General features: G+C 39.3%; 1 protein-coding gene across 41 annotated transcripts in view; it reads right to left on the reverse strand.

Annotated features, from left to right (window-relative positions):
- CACNA1C (calcium voltage-gated channel subunit alpha1 C) overlaps positions 1–19,801 on the reverse strand; it is a 487,946-nt gene that overhangs the window by 179,104 nt on the left and 289,041 nt on the right. For all 41 annotated transcript variants that reach the window (XM_033162041.1, XM_033162040.1, XM_033162082.1 and 38 more), the window contains exons 5-6: positions 17,865–18,004; positions 1,410–1,565 (exon numbers count right to left, since the gene is read on the reverse strand). In XM_033162041.1, the coding sequence (XP_033017932.1) occupies positions 1,410–1,565; positions 17,865–18,004 (296 nt within the window). The remainder of the gene's footprint in view (positions 1–1,409; positions 1,566–17,864; positions 18,005–19,801) is intronic.

Raw genomic sequence — 19,801 nt, forward strand, 5'->3', positions numbered from 1 at the left:
CTGCATTCCAATGTTTAATTATCCTGTGTTTAGACTTATTTGTGGCAAATATTTTGGTGAAAACACAACTGTACAAGCTTGTTTAGTGTAGACTGGCAACGTGCCACTGAGATGTTTCAGCAGGGGTGCAGAACCTCAAGCTCAGGGACTGAATGTAGTCCGCCAAGGCTGGATCTACACAGATATTAAAAAATGCTATGAAAAAAAGCTATTTAAAAAATACAGCTCCCAATGGAAATTTTCATTTACTTCAGATTGCTGCTCTACAGCACCATCTGGTGTCACATTTTTATAATGCATTTATAATGTTATAAATTGAACTGTGTAGCTGAGTCCCAAGGCTCTCTATTGCCTGGAGAGGAGAGGAGGAGAGGAGAGGGAGGAGAGGAGAGGAGGAGAGGAGAGGAGAGGAAAGGAAAGGAAAGGAAAGGAAGATGAATATGGAAGAAAATAACTAGCAGTGACTAAGAGTCAGTGCTCCATAATTTTTTGATCAGAGCAGTTGTTTATTCCTGGTGGCTCCCTCCTTTGATATGTGGATCATCTGAATCGTTTCTCACAAGAGCCTTAATTTTCCATACCACTGATCAGCCCACATTTAGGTTTCCATCTCCTAAATGTTGACATTTCCACATAGCAAATTATTCATATGGGAAGAGCTGCATCCATGAGAAAAGTGGTTATGCTTCCTTTACATCTGCAATCTGAATGGTCATTTCTGTATTTGTCAAGTTTCTTCATTATGGTTCAGCTACATTGTAAAGCAGGATTCACATGGTTAGCAACAATCACCTCCTGACAACCACATTTCAAGTGTGGCACATATTTTATTTAAGATAATTTTATGCTCCCTTTTGGTTTTATAAAAGCTGTCAATGTGGTTTGCAAACAAATCCATGAGATACATGGATGGATTGTCTGGAAATGAGCTCAATTTATGGGACAATGTCATACTTTAAATATATGAACCCATGGCTCTTTCGGTCTTTAATAGGCTACAGAAGAAGCAAGAAGAGCCTTGTATGCGCCCTTCATTATTTTATGCTGTTTGACTGCACCAAGAAAATGCACAAATGGCTTCTCACTCACCCCTTCCAGTCTTATGGTGATTTGCTCCTGAATTAGAAGAATATGTTGGAGATGTTGTTTATAGCACTGCTCTGTTTAAAACTATCTACAGAGATTGCATGATAGAGCTTTCTTAGCTTCTTTCTTATCATCCTTTGAGCTTTTGGCTCTTAGTGCAAGGGCAGGCAAGGCAAGCAGAACAGGTGTTATTTGATCATCACTGGAGCTTTCACATTCACTAAGCTGATATTAAGTACTGTTAAATCCAATCACATCATAGCCACTTTCCACTGATAATAAAAGGTGTTACACAATGTGGGGTTACATAGCAAATTTCTTACCTGATAAGCTCTCTTTATAACAAGTCTTGTGCATCTTCCCCATGAAGAGCTCCAATCCAATGATAGCATAGATAATTATGACAAACAGCACCAGCAGGGCAATGTGCAGCAAAGGGACCATGGCCTTGATAATGGAATTTAAAACCACCTGGAGGCCTGCAATGAGAAAGACAACACTGTAGCAAGAAGTGAATGCTGAATAATCTACTGAAGACAAGGGTATGCAGGCAAATGCTCATTTAATAAATATACAAATTATTTGATATTTCTTTCATATTTGCTATCTGATCAAGAAAATGACTAACATATTACACCAGCAGTTATAAAATGTTGCTTCCTGACTTCATCATTATGCTTACATAGCTTTAACAGTGGAACCTAATCTCAAAATTAAAACCCCTGAGTGTGAGGATTTGTGCACTTGCTTTACTATATAAAGAATTATAGCACTGCAACAGGTTACAAGTCTTGCAGGAGGTACTATTGGAAGGATATTAAGCAATAATTCAGCTTGTGTTTGCCATTCAGCTCTGAACAAAATAAGAACTACAGGTCCAAAGTAATAGGAATATCAACCACACCCATCCATGGAAGACTGCTTGAAGCAAGAGGCCAGAATGAACGACCTAATAGCTTTCTTATCCATATAAAAACAAGGGTCAGGCTTGCTTATTGCTTTGAGCAATTAGAATTCATTCTAGTTGGATACACACTGTTGGATACACCCTAACTCGACTGTCCCCACCTTCACAAAGCCAGGTCTGACAGATTGTTAATGATAGTAAATTTTTGCATAACTGGATTAGGACACTACAAAGGGACCACTTCACATGAAACGCAGTCTTTTCTGGAGTGTAACGCAGATGCCGTTTTTGCTGGTTCTGGAAAACCAGCTCAAAAGTGCTCCTTGGGGGATAACTATACAGATTTTGTTGTGCTCTAGTAAATGCACTCATGTTTGCAAAGGCTTTAAAGATCCACAGATGGAAATGCTATTGTAATAAACATTACCATATTAGTAAGTCATTAGTGTAAGGAAAGCTAAGAGGGCATCAATTTAAGCACCCTAATAGCTTCAGAAATGGCCAACAATTACAAGCTCTCTTAGTTTTTCTGAAAACTCTGCAGATATATTGGACCTGTATTTAACCCCTGAATTACTAATAAATTAATTTGGAAAGATAACTTTTACAATGATATGAGCACCAATAATTTGGACAACTGTCAGTTGTATAAAACTTTATATGATTTACAGGGAACAAGAAAAACAATGTATTTTTAATATATTAATATTGTACCTTTATTATATTAAAATTCCTTTTATCGAAATTGCCATCCTTTGTTCTCTAATATTTTATGAAGCATCTATAATACGTCTCTGTTAGCCCACTGCATTCCAATGTTTAATTATCCTGTGTTTTTAGACTTATTTGTGGCAAATATTTTTGGTGATAAAACACAACTGTACAAGCTTGTTTAGTGTAGACTGGCAACGTGCCACTGAGATGTTTCAGCAGGGGTGCAGAACCTCAAGCTCAGGGACTGAATGTAGTCTGCCAAGGCTGGATCTACACAGATATTAAAAATGCTATGGAAAAAAGCTATTTAAAAAATACAGCTCCCAATGGAAATTTTCATTTACTTCAGAGTGCTGCTCTACAGCACCATCTGGTGTCACATTTTTATAATGCATTTATAATGTTATAAATTGAGCTGTGTAGCTGAGTCCCAAGGCTCTCTATTGCCTGGACAGAGGTGTGTATAGCAAACAGAATACCCAAGTAACTTAGGATGGTGAGACTGGGCAAACACATTGCACTATGCCAGGAAGGCTGAGCCTTTACTGTTTGTTCACCCCTTGTGTTAGCACCCTCGTGAGATGAGTGATGGAGGTGGCATTACTGCCTCCTTTGAAAGGCAGTGCTAGACATGGTTTCTGACAGTGTCATAGACTGGCTGGATGCAGAGGGAGTGGTGGGAAGCAACAAAGCTGGGGAACAACAAAGGGAACTCCAGCTGGGGAACAACAAAGGGAACTCCCAGGAGAAGAAGACACAGAGCCAAGGGAGTGGTGGTGGGGCAACAATGAGTGGTCAGAGGGAGAAGAAGCAAACTGGAAGGAGGAGGTGTCAGAAGCAGAAGATGTAATAGGGTTTAGTGAGCAGGAAGAGGCTGTGGCAGAGAGCAGTACAGTCTCTGAGGCTTAATTGGAGGCTGGAGTGGACATTGGCTAAGAGGCAGAATTGAAATAAGCTGCTAAAAATCTAGGGAGTCTCACTCTCCTGTTGCAATCAGCTCACTGCCCTCCTGGTCTCCTAGCATGCAGAGAAATGAAAAGAGCAGAGCAGATATTGGTTGTGCACAGACGCAGTTTGCAACTGCTTGGGAAAGACCCTGGAGAGGAGGAGCCTTAGAGAGTGGTGGAAAAGTGGGGACCTTTCATCCTTGCAACTGTCTCATTGGGGGCAAGACCTATTGGAAAGAATTGCTGGGATCACTAGGCCTGCACTGTTTTGAATAAAGAGTTTACTTCACTGACACTGTATTTTTAATTGCTGACCTACGTCTGACCCTGGCTCCTGAGAGAAAACCATGGAGGTAGAGTTGGTGGCACAATAGGCAAAGTGGATGAGCCAGAACCTGTCCTTGACCGCTCTGGATGTGGAGCCCATGCCTTGTTCTGCAGGGGAGAAGGGATGAGGCAACTTCACCAGTTCTTTATTTTTCCTTCTCCTTGTTCCCTTGCCATCTTGCTTATCTTTAGACTATACACTTGTGAATCTAGAACATGACACCATAAGTATTATGAACACTGGTGGTGCATTATGAACAGTTTTAATGCTTGATATATTGCCATATGGCATTTCAAACTGATTACTGTCAAATGATCTGCTGTTAAGTGAAAAATTAGCTGAGATATGCTGCATACGCTACAGAATGAGCATGTTTTGACATACAGCTGATGTAAGGCTGATGTGTTCACAAGTGCAAGCCAACATGAGAATACTAAGATCAGTACTGATAATGCCATGACAGCAAAAATATAAGTGTTTCAACTTTTTTAAATCATACCATCATATAAAATCTAAGTGAGTCATTTAGAACAATCCACTTTCTTGGTTTCTTTATTTTCAACACACATTTTCACACATTGTATCTAAACAGACTGAGTGGATGCATGTCTAACTTACACAGCACCTCCAGTGCTGCCCAGAGATTTAATAGCCTTCAAAGAGGATTATACAAATTCATGGAGGATAAGGCTATCAAAGCCACAAGTCATGCTGGATGGCCAAAGGAGCATGCTTCTGAATACAAGTCATTGAGGAATAACAGTGGGAGAGGGATTTCACTCTCATATTGTGCTTGTGGACTTCCCATACACAACTAATTGCTGGACTAGATTGGTGGTCTACATACTTCTCCCCTCTCATTTTTATCTTCACAATAACCTTTTGAGGTAGATTATGCTGAGATGGTAAGTGGTCCAAAGTCACAAGTGGCCTTCATGGCTGAGTGAACCTTGGTCTCCCAGGTCCTAGTCCAGCACACTTAACTACTCTACATAGGTTCTCAAAGGCCACTGCACCTGGTTGCATGAAAGTATGAAAACTAGCCAAAAAGGTCAAATTCACATATAGTTCTTTGGCTAATCTCTAGTACATGCAATGACTGTTGTTATTTTCAGAGATCAGGACTAGATACCATTAGAGATAGGTTCTCTGTTGATTCTGCTCCTTTTTGATACATCTACTTTAGCCTGCCCGTCAACAGCCCCCTGCACATTTCTGAAGCTAAACAAAAACCTTAAGAATGAAAGAAGAGCCCTGAAGGATCTGACTCATCTAGCCCAGAATTCTCTTCTCACAGTGGCCAACCAGATGCCTATGGAAGTTAACAGCTAGGACTTTCACCACAATAGCACTTTCACCACTTGTGTTCAACTACTAGTATTCAGAGGCATATCACATCTGATACTAGAGGTAAGACAGCTAGTGGTTAGTGGTCATAGATCTCCTCCATGGGTTTCTGTGAACCTCTTTTGAACCCATCCAAGTTAGCACTATTACATCTTGTGGTAGTGAATTCCAGAGTTGAACTATATACTGTGTGAATAAGTACTTCCATTTGTCTGTCCTGAATCTTCCAGGAGTTCTAGAATTATGGGGGAGGGAGAAAAGCCTCTGTCCACTTTGTTGAAACCATGCACCAACTTATACAACTATATCATGTTGTCTCCGTCTCCTCCTCCTCTTCCTCCTCCTCACCTTTTAAAGCTAAAAAGTCTCCAAATCATGAAACTCTTATTTACAGGCAACTTGCTCCTTGACCATTTTTGTTGCCTTTTTCTGAAACTTTCCCAATATAGGTGGCTCCACCCCATCCACTGAGTTCCTTCTGGGTGAATAGAAGACTGGAGGAGATTTTTTTACCCAGCACAGGAGGCAAAGATTATTCTTTTTGATGAACTATATACAGTATTGAAAGTGTGGTTGCAACATAGATTCGCATAATGGCATTATGATATTAGCAGTTTTATTTTCAAACCCTTTTTGGACTACAGTTTTTCAGTCCATAAGATTTGGAAAAATGGAGCTCAAAACCAGGGCAACAAATCTAATAAGAGTAAATATAACAGCCTGGGAAACACCTGATGGGCATGTAGGGCTTTGCAAAGCCAATGTGGTACTGCATTAGGACAGTGCCAGAGATGTGAGTGGCCAAACATGAATCTAGACCTGGAGGGTATGTTTTCCTTGAAGTGAGTCTACTGGAGCTGGAGCTTTAGTTGAAGAAAGCACTACCAGGGAAGAGAACTAAGGTCCTAGAATATTAAACCTGGCCAAACTAGAGGCTTTATACTGCCTACTGGGATGCCCCCGAATCCTTGATCTCACACAAATCCCTGATCTCACACTTCAAATGATTCTTCTACCCTATATGAGTTATATTTCATAGGTAGGGGGCACTTGGGAGACATTTTGTGTCAATATGAGATGCTTGAAATAAACAAAGAAAGTCTTTTATTTTCAAAGTGTTTTAGAGAACTCATAAATCTCAGATGCAGCCATAACACAGAGATCAAGCATCCCAAGGGCTTAGTTTCATGATTAATTGATTTAGTATTTATGATCAGATCTTTTCACAGCATTTGAGAGGATATTAAGGAACCCAGAAAAACACTTTGCCATTTCAGATATACACATATGTCCATTATTAACCACTCCATTAAAGTACTCAAGCACAAGGCAGACACAGGCAGCTCACAACTGCCGTCCCCAGAGCTTACAAACCTGAGGTTGTACAAGTCAAAAGCTTTCACTGTTAACTGAAGATGGGATTGCAGATAAAACATCATGAAGTGATTTATGGGATTCTGAGGGGTTAATTGGAATAGCTTCCCAAAGATGAGGAACAAACTTTGAAAAGGAGAAGGGACAAGGAAGAAATTAGTTTTGGCTACCACTTTAATATGAACCAGAGCAACTGACCACTGGGAGAACAGAATGTTGGACTGGATGGGCCTTGGCCTGATCCTGAAGGACTCTTCTTACATTCTTAATTTGTACTTCTCAAAGCAATGCACAAACTAAAATACAGTAAACCTTCAAAACTGCAGTTCTCTGAATTTCACAATGCAATTATTTAACCAAAATTAAAAGGTGCATAAAAACACATATTTTGGTGAAAATAACAAATACTGATTCCAGAAATATGTATCTTAGGAGAAATGCACACTAAAGTTCTGATTATTTTTTTGTATACTTTTTTTAAAAAATGCAAACTGATACAAAAATGTAGCAAACTAAATAAGGTAACATTGCCCTCTTTAGACTCCATCTCAAATGCCATAGTAGAACCATGGCTGCCCCTGCACTTCTAGAATCCATGGCTTCTAAAACAGGTTAGTCCCCTTTAAGAGTAGAGACATCACACACTGGGGATGGAGCCACATGCTTAAAAGAAGCTGCAGGCTAGATTGACTGCTGAAGCAACTTTTAAACATGCTTGACAGCCTGCTATGTAGAGCTATAGGTGCTACTGCCCTTGTCACTTGGACTTCGATCTCAGTTTGTCTGATTTTGCTTACCTGGACTTACCTTCTGCTATGTTTGGCCTTACCTCCATATAAACTAAAATACTTGACTTTATCCTGCAACTTGGATTTGAAAAAGGTGCCTGCACTATATGATTTAGGATACTTGGACTCTGTTCAGAACAAGCCCCACTAGGTTAGAACCTTGTCCCAGTGCTGAGACTACTGCTTGAGATGCCTCATCAGGATGGGGGGGGGGTCAGAATTTTTTGCTGCGGCACCTGCCTGGTGCAGCAGAGGATCAGATTAGACTTATTGCCACTTCTTGCTGTTGCTGGATTTGATTAGGATCCAGTGGATCTTATCTTCCTATATCCCAAATACCCTAGCATTAGCTTCTGCCTGCCTGCAGCTTAGGTGGGTACAGTTAAAAGCTTTGCTGTAGTGTACCCCCAGCTGGTAGAGCCTTGCACAGGTTGGCAGAGTTGGTGGGAGAGACACCTCTTTCTCATCTGGAATTCCTGCAATGTGTCAGATTGGGGGTTTGGATTGCAATGTTAAGGGGCTCCAGTGCAGCAAATATGCCAAACCTTTTTGCAAGAGGGAATAAAAACTATCACATCCGTGCAGAGAAAAAGTGCACTGAGGGGAAGAAACTGACTAATACGTGTAGTTAAATGTAGGCAAAATAAAGGTGTCAATCCAAGTCGCCATTTTACCATAGTTGAAATGTGAGGCTAGCTATTCTTAATAGGTAAAGCTATTGATCTTTCTTCACCAATTATTGCTATTATGAATGATCACTATGTTAATTTTGCATACGTTTCAGCTTTAATTAAATTGTCATGTATTTTGCTCTTGCCTTTAATTGCATCTTGACCCAACTGTTTAGAGTTTTTATCTCTATGACCATGCATAGATGACCAACTGGGGATAACATTGCATGCATCTGATAGACTCTACTCCACGAACATCATGCCAAAACAAATTTGTTAGTCTTTAAGGTGTGAGAAGACTGTTGTTTTTGCTGCAACTGACCAACATTCTGGAATTAATGATAATACTTTTTCTAACTGCTACATCCTAAAACTTTTAAGAATTCATTACAACATGAAACAACAAGTCGAGAGAGCAAAACAATCAGTAGAAAAATGAAAATGATCATTTCAAGTAATAACACCCTTGGTATAGATAACACAACTAAGAATCAGACTTGAAAATCCATAAACCACCATATTTTATACATGAATGTTGTATTACCAAGTTCAAGATTATTCAAGATAGACATGTGAATAGAAAATGAGAAAACAAAGCCCTCAAGAAGCATTGTTTACAATAGTCTAGCCAACTCTTTTCTACTGTTAATAATTTAGAATCTTAAACAATTTTCAACATTTATTTTAAAAGCATATCAATTCACCTTAAAGAAAGAATGAAAATATCTGTGACTGCCTGCTGCTGGCTGAAATGGTCTCCATAAATGTTTCAGTAAGCAAAATGTGTTAACTTCCTTCACAGGGCTCATAGGCTAACATGTATATAATATTTATTCTGTGGAAGCATCAGCATTTTTGTGACCCTTCTACCCACAGACTAAACACAAAAAAAGCCAAAACTGTTTGTCCCCCTCTCCTGGTCCCATAGGGACTTTTCTGTGGGTTCATGCTTCGCAGGTGCCTCAGAAGGAGCTGCTTGACATATTATGACAGTTCATAAAGTTTTTTGTGTGTGAATGCAATAATACCATCCACCAGTCATTTCTTTGATATAGGGACACATCTTTTACCTTTGTGATCACACCTTTCTGTTCTTTATGTTTTGTATTAGGGTGTAAATGCTGAAAAGGATGTACATGTCAAACAGCCAGGCTATACATGCTAAAGACAGTTGGCAGTCACAGAAAGATGACAGAATTCAATTTACTATAGGTGTAACCCTGTAAGATACTGTGCACCTTCGTCACTGATCCTGCAAAAAAGTGGACACTGCAATTTTGCTTACAAAAACAAAAGATAATACCACAGGGTAAAGCTCAAGCTTTCTTTTTCAAACAGCTGCTGCCCCATGCAGTATTTATTTACTTAATGTTTAGGGTGCAATCCAACTGCCCTTTGCACTCAGCACTGCCAGCCTCCACCAGTGGAGTGACACCAGCATCTCTCTGCCAGCACAGACTTCCCTCTTTAACCTGTTTAATTGGTGAGCAAAGGCCACCAAGGGTGTGGGGCACTGGCAGCAGCTGGTAGAAAGCCCTGAAATGTCAAGAAGTCAAGACAATCAGAACTTTCTGAGCAAAGGGCTGGTGGAGTTCTGATAGGAGATCTACAGAGGAGATAATTAATTCACATGCAGTCATACTACTGTAGGACTTAACTGTATTTTTAAGAGTCATGAAGCCACATAATATCAAAATCTGAGATAAACGTTCTGAGGGAGCACAGACAGTTGCCTTACTTGTATTTTCCACACACAGAGAGCTAAGTAATTTTAAAAGGTCAGCTCAAATAATTTCAATTGCTTAAAGTAAGTGTTTTGTAATTAGTGATGGGTAATTTCCTTCTCTCCACCCTCATCTACCTGCCTCCTAGTAAGTTTTCTTTCCCACTTTTGCTTACAGAATTCTAAAAAAACCCAGCCTTTGCAAGATTCTTCCAAGAAACATTGGGAAAATTATTACTTTGAGAACTTGCCTTCCGGTCTTCTTTTCCTGCCTCTCTTCCCTCTACCTGTGGAAGGTGCTCTCTCTGTGCGTACTAGTGGTGATGATAGCTAAGCTAGGAACCCAAGAGGCCTTAATAGGCCTTATCTTTAAGCTCAGTGATACATTTTCCTACTGGGATGCATCCGAGTTATAATTTTCTCCAGATGACTCTCCTCACAGTTCAAAAACAGGCCTCAGTGGGTTTCCAATAAATAACTTTCTTGTAAATAGCTGTCTGCCTTTAATCTTGTTGATTAATTTTTTGTTTTCTTTTACAATGCATTCATATGATATCTGAATGGTTTTATTCACACATTTGTACTCTGGAATCTTTTGAAACAATATATATATAGCGAGAGAGAGAGAGAGAGAGAGAGAGAGTTTGTCTTGCTGCTGGCTCCTTCTCTTCCTCCTCACAGGACACTTGGTTCCTGAAAAGATTTCACAAAAGATTTCTTCACTTCCCCTGTAACACAGTGAATTTTTAAATTGGCCTCTGTTTTTCAGAGATGTTCTAGAGCAGCCTTTCCCACCCATTTCTTCCCAGATGTTCTTGGTCTATGAATCCCATCAGCCAACAAGGACAATGGTCAGTGAAGATGAGAGTTGCTGTCTAACAGCACCTGGATAATTCCAGCTTGGGGAAGGTTGATTTAGAGAACTGGAAGCACTTACATGTATGCTTCCTAAATCCAGTTTTTCATATTCATGTTGAATTCCCTACACATACAGAAACTCAAGAAAGGAAGTCATTCTCTGCATTTCTGGTAACAAGCATAGTAATATCACACCAATGAAAATACCCTACAGAATGTTACCAACAGTGACCACCCCCACTTGCATGTACATCTGCTTTGGTGGTGTGGAAGCATCTCATATAGTATACTATCAATAAATAATGATTACTGCATGTGTAAACTCTTATCACATATGGGAGATCATTGTTTCTGAAAATCCTGGCCACTGTTTTAAAAACATTAGTTTCATTGCTTTTCTTAAGACCTTTGAAATATAATTACCTATTTGAGGGTACAAGTGATGCCTTTGGTAGAAATATAGGTCAGAAGAATATTCTATACGTATAGCACAATGCCCTGGTATTTGCTCTATTTTTAATATTGGCCTCATAGTTTAGATTAGATATTGATTTAGTGTTTCAGGAACATAGATATATTACTCACTTTCCTATCTGTTCTCCCTTTTGCATTAATTACCTTTCAGACCATTTTCTGGGTGTTCATACATACTTTTACCTATACTACAAAACCAAAGATGTGGTATCTAGGGGAATTCTTTTAAGACCCCCCTCTGTGTGTGCTGATTTTACACTAACTGTTCAGTTTAAAACCATATGAAAGGAATAGGAGAATAAAGTTATCACACATATTGAATGCAAGGAAATGTTTCTAACAGGCAAGGCACGGAGAATCAAAAGTAACTTCCTACAACAATTCAATTCAGCTCATCTCCACTTAACCTTACATCAAGTTACAATCAAGACCATTTCTATTGTAACTCAGATAATCAAATAACAGTTTAACTAAATTACCTACAGATAAAGATTTGTTTCTTTTGTGCCTTTAGAAAATGTTGTCTTTTTGATAAACACCAAGTTATCATTACTTACCGGTAATACTCAACTCAATTCCTTATCATAAAGACAAGGAAATTTTCAAATGTTCTCTCCAAAACCCTATTAAGGCAGAGAAAGAAGCTCAAACAAAATTTTTTTTAGTTATGCATAAGTTAATGCAAGGCACTTTAGAAAAAAAACTTCAACAAAATTAAGACTGAGCTACTACCTAGAAACTATGATTATATAGGGTTGGATCCAGATTAATGTAGTTCCATAAAATCAAGGTGAAAAATTAGCCATGACTAACTAAGGTTTCAGAGGAAACGAATAATTAAGTCTGGATCCAACTCTATGTGTCTGATATGTGGGATGCCCAAAAGACAGACATTTCAAGGAAATCATTTATATAATCACTCACTGAAGTAATAAAGTTCCATCACCTCTATTTTTATGTGTGGATGTGTCTGTTTGAAAACATACCCCACTTCAAAAGTTATTGAACTATAATAGAAAAAACTACTGCTTTCTGAAAATTTTCTGGAAAAGCTGTATTTCAGACATAACATTAACTATGGTTTGTTACAGAAATGAATCTATGCAAGATTTGGGATTATATTTTGCCCTCCTCTCTCCTTTAATGCATCTGCAAGGAGAGTGGAGTCATTAACTTCTATTTTTATTAACTACAGTGGTACCTCTGGTTACGAACTTAGTTCGTTCCTGAGGTCCATTCCCAACCCAAAACCACTTGTAACATGAGGTGCGCTTTTGCTAATGGCGCCTCCCGCTGCTACCGACGCTGCCGGTGCGCGACTTATGCTCGCATCCCAGGGCAAAGGTCGCAACCGGGAACATCTTCTTCCGGGTTAGCAGAGCTCATAACAAATGGTGGAGGTTCATGCTCTGGCACTGGGGGAGAAGAACAGGCGAGGGTGTGGCTGATGCTCGTCCTGGGGGCAGGGGTTTGCCTGCAGGGGCATGGTGTGCATCCTGGGGGCGTGGCACACTGCCTGCAGAGGTGTGGCTCATGTCCTGGGGGCGTGGCACACATCCTGGGGGCAGGGCACACCACCTGCAGGGGCGTGGTGCCCAGCGTGGGCGGGGGGGCAGCCGCAATGGCACCCTAACAGGATCGTGCTGCCTGGGGGGGTGCGCTCCCCCCCTCTTCCTCCGCCAGTGCTCATAACCCGCAGTGTTTGCAAGGGGGATGGTACATAACACGAGGTTCCACTGTATTAAGTATTATGTCTGAGTTCTAAACTGTGCTGATTCCTAACTAAGGTTTACTGAAACTAACTGACTTAAAAAACCACAGTTTGATCTGGGTTTGTTTTGGTAGACTATAGTTGACTTATCACTGTTCAAGTTCAGACATAATACCAGTGCTTTTTTCTGGGGGAACACATACCCGTAAACATTTTGTGAATCTTTGTACTTTTGTCAATTTACTGTATTTATTTCCCCCGATTTGAACTATAAAATGATGGGGGGGGGGGTTAGTCAAAATGAGCGTACCCCTAAACATTTTTTTTTAGAAAAAGCACTACATAATACTAACTTGTGCATAGTTAAAAACTGAGGAGAAAACTTATGATCTTATTGTGGCCATGCCACAGAGGGGGAGGGGGAGTATGCAAGCCCAGGCTGACATAGGCTTGTTCCTGTAAAAACAAACCATGAATTTATTTTTATGTTTTCTCCTGCACTTAACAGAAAATTGATAGTATCAAAGGGGGGAACACACGCAAGCAAAGGAAGTTGTCCTCCTGAGGCTATATGTGGCAGTTCTAATTCCTGCCCTCTGCAACCATGGTGCAAAAGAGAGTGAAAACAAGGGAAGTTATATTTACATATTTCACTTTGTATCTAGTTTGTCTCTTAATTTCTGGTGCTTTCACTAATAGCCATATAGCCAAAGGCTAAGGTCTAGCCTAGTAAGCTACTATAGGCCTTAGACTCTGCAGCTTCTAGTACCTTACTAAGGTCCAAGCGTAGGTCTATGGCTTAGCACCTATGCTAAGGCAGATTCTAAGCTTAGACATCCCCTATGCTTAAAGCCTAATTCTGCGTAAAATGATCTTGCAAGTGTAAAAGTGCATCCTGGGATCAGTAAAGCTCTTTATAAGGGACTCTTCGGAGTATAAACTATGGGCCCAGTACCAAAAGGACTGTATAAGCTGCTGCCGTGTTTTGGTGCCCTTCACATAGAATTATATAATTAGTGCTGGCTAAATTGCAAAATATATTTTATAGGCAAGGAAACCTCACAACAAAACCACAGCACATGAATTCATGGACGAGTATATGATCAAGAAACAAAATCCAGTTTGCCACCTAGCATGTCTATACCACCCACACTGACAACTTGCAACAAATGGGAAAACAACCTAGCTCAAAACAATTTTCTCCCAGTTACCTAATTCCTAGCTCTTCTCATAAGATAGCTTCTTATCAAGAACACTGCAAAGCATTTTACAGCAACAATATGTGAAAACCTCAGAAGTACAGTGCAATTCTATGGAATTTTTCTCTCTGAAGCAAGTCCCTTTATGTTCACTGGGCTTTAGTTCCAGGTACTTAATTGGTATAGGATTGCAGCTTTAAAGTACATGGTTAAGGCTGTAATCGTAAACGGAAATATTAGAAAGTAAGCCACAATGAACTTGTTTCTTTTGAGTAAACAAGCCCAGAATTGTTCTATAAATCTCTGCAATTGCTATTAATGGCTTTTATTGTATTTTATGTTGAAAACTTTCAATAAAAATGTTTTTAAAAGAGAGAGAAAAGAGATGTCCCCATATATAACAAATTTCAGCAAGGAATGTGGCTTTCCTGGGCTATTTTTTTGTAAGAGCTGAAAAGCCACCTTCATTTTGCACTCATTACACATTGATGTAGGCTTCCTGTGATGCACTTATATAAGTTGTTGTGTTTATTGTGAGTTTATTCTGCACACATTAATCAACTGTTGTATGGGTGGAGAGAGATTTCAAAATTTGCTGTGGAAGAAGAGGAAACTACAGGAGCATCTTTCCCTATATCAAGGAAGGTTAGACTGGAATTATCTCTATCGACTTTCAGGTGAGCTGCAAAGACATTTCCATCTCACACAGTTTTTAGTTTTTAATGTCTTCTTTTTGTATACTGCCTTGTTAGGGCTGAAATGCAGTTTATAAATATTCATTTATGGTATTATTTATGTACTTCTTTTCTGATCTTTCTCCAAAGATCTCAGGGTGGTGAACAATACATGGTTCTACTATCTCTATTTTATACTCAGAACAACTGCATGAGGTACGTTGGGCTAAAAGACAGTTGCCATGTCTGCATGCAACCATGGTTTAGTGCTATGCATATAAACCTGAATAAGCTGAGCAAAGCATCAAGATTGCATGCTCTCCCCCTTGACTAGTTTCACTTTTAAATAATCCAGTTTAGTGTAAGATTCAAGATAGGGATCCCCATTCAAAATGAACTTTGCTAAGTTCCATACCACATCAGCTTTAAACCATGACAGGAGGAAGGGGAATGGGAAGAACACAAACCTGGAACTTTGCTCAGCCAATCTACTGTTTTAAAGTTTAAACAATGGTTCAGCCGTGAAGGAGATCAAAGAGTGGCTCAGGGTCACAAGGATAACCAGTCTCCTCAGTATCAGTTCTATACTTTAACCACTACACCAGAACAGTTCTAAGTCTTGGATGAAGGACTTGAGGTAATGCTCATCAAATTTGCCTTTGCCTCTCCCAAGTATTTGCCTACTTCAGTTTATTCATTTATATAAACTTATATTATGATATTGCATTTTTGGTGTTACTGCAGATTGTTTTATTTTATATTCTATTGTCACATCCCCTCCCCGAGAACTGTGTTGAAGGGTGGTCTACAAATACATTATGTTTTTTTTATCATTCTATCCCACTTTTTCCATCCTGGAGCCCTCAAGGTGTCTCATGATAAAATGAGAACTACTGCAGTTTGCACACAGCAAAATGCATACTGAAACTGTAATAACTTTGCTGTGTGAGAAAATACAAGCACTATATGTTTAAGTAGGCCACATTTGGGATGATGCCCCATAGTTTAGCTGTCATAATCAAAAGGCCCTGTCTCTTGTGCCCATTCAGCTCATTCCATATATATGGTTGTACTAACAAAGTACAAAGCCAAGGTAGCATCATCCACATTTAAGTTTTGATCCCTCTGTCTGAAAGCAGCTGTGTCATAAGGGCCAGGTGAATCAACTGCATCAGGCAGTAGACAGTTGGGGGAAGTTAGAGCCATGGTGGCACACAATGCATGGGGAAACTTTATTGCACAAGCTCCATGAAATTAATGAGAGATGGACAAGATCACTGTAGATGAATGTGTACCATGTTAATTATATATGAGCATATGTGCTTCATTGGAAAAAACCCTAGGGGGAGTAGGAGGATTCCACTTTAGGTAGCAAAATTATGGGCTAGCATGATGCCCATCAAGTTACTCTGTAAATAGATAGAGGCTTACTTCTGGAACAATTTAACATCATGGATGGTAGAAAAGCACACTGGAATCCCACATGTTGAAATATGTTGTAAATTGTTCAGGAGTTTCCTCAAAATATGGAGCTGTGTATAAGTTAGCTTAATAATGATCTCAATATAGTCCTTCTGTTAAGCTGTAACTTACCAGATCCAGGAGGAGCAAATGTTCCTGTACCCTAGAAGTTCATTAAGGTACAAAGAAGTCCCTTTATCAAATGATAGACTGGCTCTTCCCCCATTCATGCTTCATCAAACGTCCCTATTTTTTGCCTGCTGCAGCATGCAAAGCTCTAGCTGTCTCAATAATTTTCCCCCTGCAGAAGCATTTCAATGAGGCCGAAATTCTAACTTATTTAGTTGCTAATCTTAAAATTCTATAAAAACATGCAGTTTTAATAATCACCCATGTGCGCATGAGATGTGATAATGCTAGCTGATTAAAAAGATACGTCTGCGGAAGCTGAATAATTGTTTTTCTTGGCATTCCTCAAATATCAAAGTTATGACAGGAAGTCCATCATAGTGTCACCTTCAAAAAATGAATTCATACTCTCATATATGGGTCCTCTTACCTACAAAGCACATTAGATATGCTGTTTGCACATAACAATGACATGAACTGGTACACTACACAGTAATTCCTCATGCCAGTCCCAGGAGTCCCAGTGTGTGTGTGTGTGTGGGGGGGACATACATTTAATATCATGTCAGAGGATTGTGTAAAATTTAAAGATGCAGGTGGATTCCCACACACAGCTGCTGTCATCAGATAAACCTGCATCGAGGGAAACCGGTGCATAGGAGGACCAAACATTAGCATCAGTGCACCCTGCTGGATACTGACACCATCCCAGATGGAGGCATTATTTCTCACAATGAGTGCACAGCTCTGGTCACAGGTTTATGGAGTGACTGCAGTGTTTCTCCCCCATCCATTGTTTGGCATGGCATGGCACTAGGAAAAAAACAAAGTCTGCACACCACAGGAAATGATATCTCTATCCTATTATTTCATTACAAAAGATTGTCCAGATTTGATCAGAATCCTAGCCTTCTGGGAAACGCAGGGGAATACAATTGCCATTCAAGAGAACAGGCATTTAGTCAGTGTGAGAGCTTCTTCATCAAGCCAGCCATATGTGAGATTATTAACAGACATCTATTTCAGAGTCAGCAATCCGGTTCTTAGATTGATTTAATTCCTACTGGTTTCATTACATGATACGTATTCATTTCTTGTGGTTTTAAACTGATCTATTACCTCATATTATTTAGTGATAGCTCAATCACATATGGCCTGTGCCGCAACTTCTCTCTCATAAAACCTGCCTGTATCTTTCCCTCTCTGTTATCTCACACTGGATTCTATTCTTTATAAGTGTTAAGGGTAACCAGAACCATGTGCAGTATATTCCTTGCCCCTTCTTTTATCTTCCACCCTGAAATCCATTATCATGTTAAGTGCTTGAACATCTTAGTGCACATCTCTTTCAGCAACAGCAGCATCTCACAATATTTACATCTTCTATTGAAAAAACCCAACAACAATATGAGAGAGAGAGAGAGAGAGAGAGAGAGAGAGAGAGAGAGAGAGAAGTTGGATTTAGTTACTTACTAGGAACTCCAGATACCAGCCTTAAGGGACGCAATACTCGGAAAGCCCGAAGTGCTTTGACGTCAAATCCGGCACCTTTGCCTCCTATTGAATTTACCCCATCTGCTTTGGTTGCTTGTTCTAAAATTGCACTAAAAAGCCTTGGGTGGAAGGAAATGGAAAGAGGAAACAAATGATTAGTAGACAGCATGGATAAAAATAAAAGGAAGAAAAATTATGAAGCTTTTTAATATATTGCATATATTGCAAAGAACACAAGAGAAAAATGAGGGGGGGATGAATCTGCCTATAAAATGCGCATAAATGCAACCATTTGCTCTTTACTTTTCAACTTTTTCACATTTCAGTTTATAGATAGAGAATCTGGAATAGCTGAATACTTAACCGAAGTATTATGTATTGTGTTACTATTATTTTTTTATGTAAGGTGCCGTGTGAGTGCTTTGCCCTAAAAGGGACCTAAAAATACCATATTTACTCAAATGTAATGTGCATCAAATCAAATGTGCACCTCAATTTGCAAAACCTTGAAACCAAAAAAAGTATTTGCTGGTGAATGTAATGAGCATCAGCAAAAAGACTCTCAATCCAGAGCAATTAGTGGAATAGTGTTCAAAGTTAAACATTAAATACCGTATTTACTCAAATGTAATGCAGACTAATTTTCACAACGTAATTTGGCAAAAAATGTGCGCATTACATTTGAGTAAATGTAAATACGGTAATTAAATATAATAAGGCATAAATCAGAAAATAAATTAGATAATAGCAACTCACAACTGCTGCTTGGGCTCCGAAGTGGCTTAAGGGTTGCAGGGCTTCACAGCCACCTTCAGAACAAAGACTAATATACCTCTCTGGTGTTACTAGCATATTAATGTAAATACATTGGGCTGTAATAGTGTATGAAAAGGGAGACTTGAATACACACAGAAAGTAGATGGGCACATATGCTTAGACACCACAGGCTCTCAAAACCAGGGAGTAAAATGTATAAAATACCCTTTAATGAATAGTTCAGTTCCTTGCTCAGTTTACTAAAGAGTTTTATAGTAATTTGCTCACCCTTAGATTAATCCCAAACGTACTTATCAGCAAACAAGTCCCACTTAACTCAGTGGATTATCAAGTAATGTATTTAGAATTATCTATATCTAAAAGGGGGGAAATGTCATACACCACAGGGTTGTTGTAAGGACAAAAGGCATAAAGCTTTTAAAGCACCTTTAAAGTTATAAATCTCCTTCATGATTTATTAGAACAATCTTGCACAAGAATTTTTTTGTTTTTTTTTTGTTTTTTTTGTAATTAGATGGTGCTCATAAAGGCAGCAGATGCCAAATTTGGCTCTGCATATTTCTTACAGTCCAGTGAACAAGCATTAGGAACGTGTTCTGTTTCCTATTCAAATATTTCTGCTTTTCTGCTAAACATAATCCTCTCACCAGATGGGTGACGTGTCTGCAGTCGTCCCAGTCCTCTGGGAGCCTGTGAAGGTGTTCACTGCAAAAGGTTTCTCTGATAGTGTTTTACAGCTTTACTAAAATCTCTCCAAAACCAGAATCTTGCCTGCAAATTCATCCTGTAGAAGGAAGCTCGCCAAGCCCAGGGTGGTATTAGCTATTATGTTCATGTTAACATGTAATGTGGACTGTCAAATGGAGGATCTTTGCTATAGTGCAATTATGGTAGGAGACATCCCTTCTCATGCTCTTTGCAGTCTCTGCATCACATGGAAATGCTATAGAAAGCTTGTTCCCAGCCATGCAAGTTGCCCATCTTACACTTTGCACAGCATTCTTTCAAAATTTCCTACAGTAAAAATCATAGTGACTGTTCCCTCACTAGGCACCTCATGAAAAAAGAGCAGAAGCCTCATTTTCAGTCATATAACTCAATCGTCTTTCGTTGTGAAGACATGCTGCTTTCCATTTTCT

The sequence above is a fragment of the Lacerta agilis genome, chromosome 10 (genome assembly GCF_009819535.1).
Source record: "Lacerta agilis isolate rLacAgi1 chromosome 10, rLacAgi1.pri, whole genome shotgun sequence".
NCBI lineage: Eukaryota > Metazoa > Chordata > Lepidosauria > Squamata > Lacertidae > Lacerta > Lacerta agilis.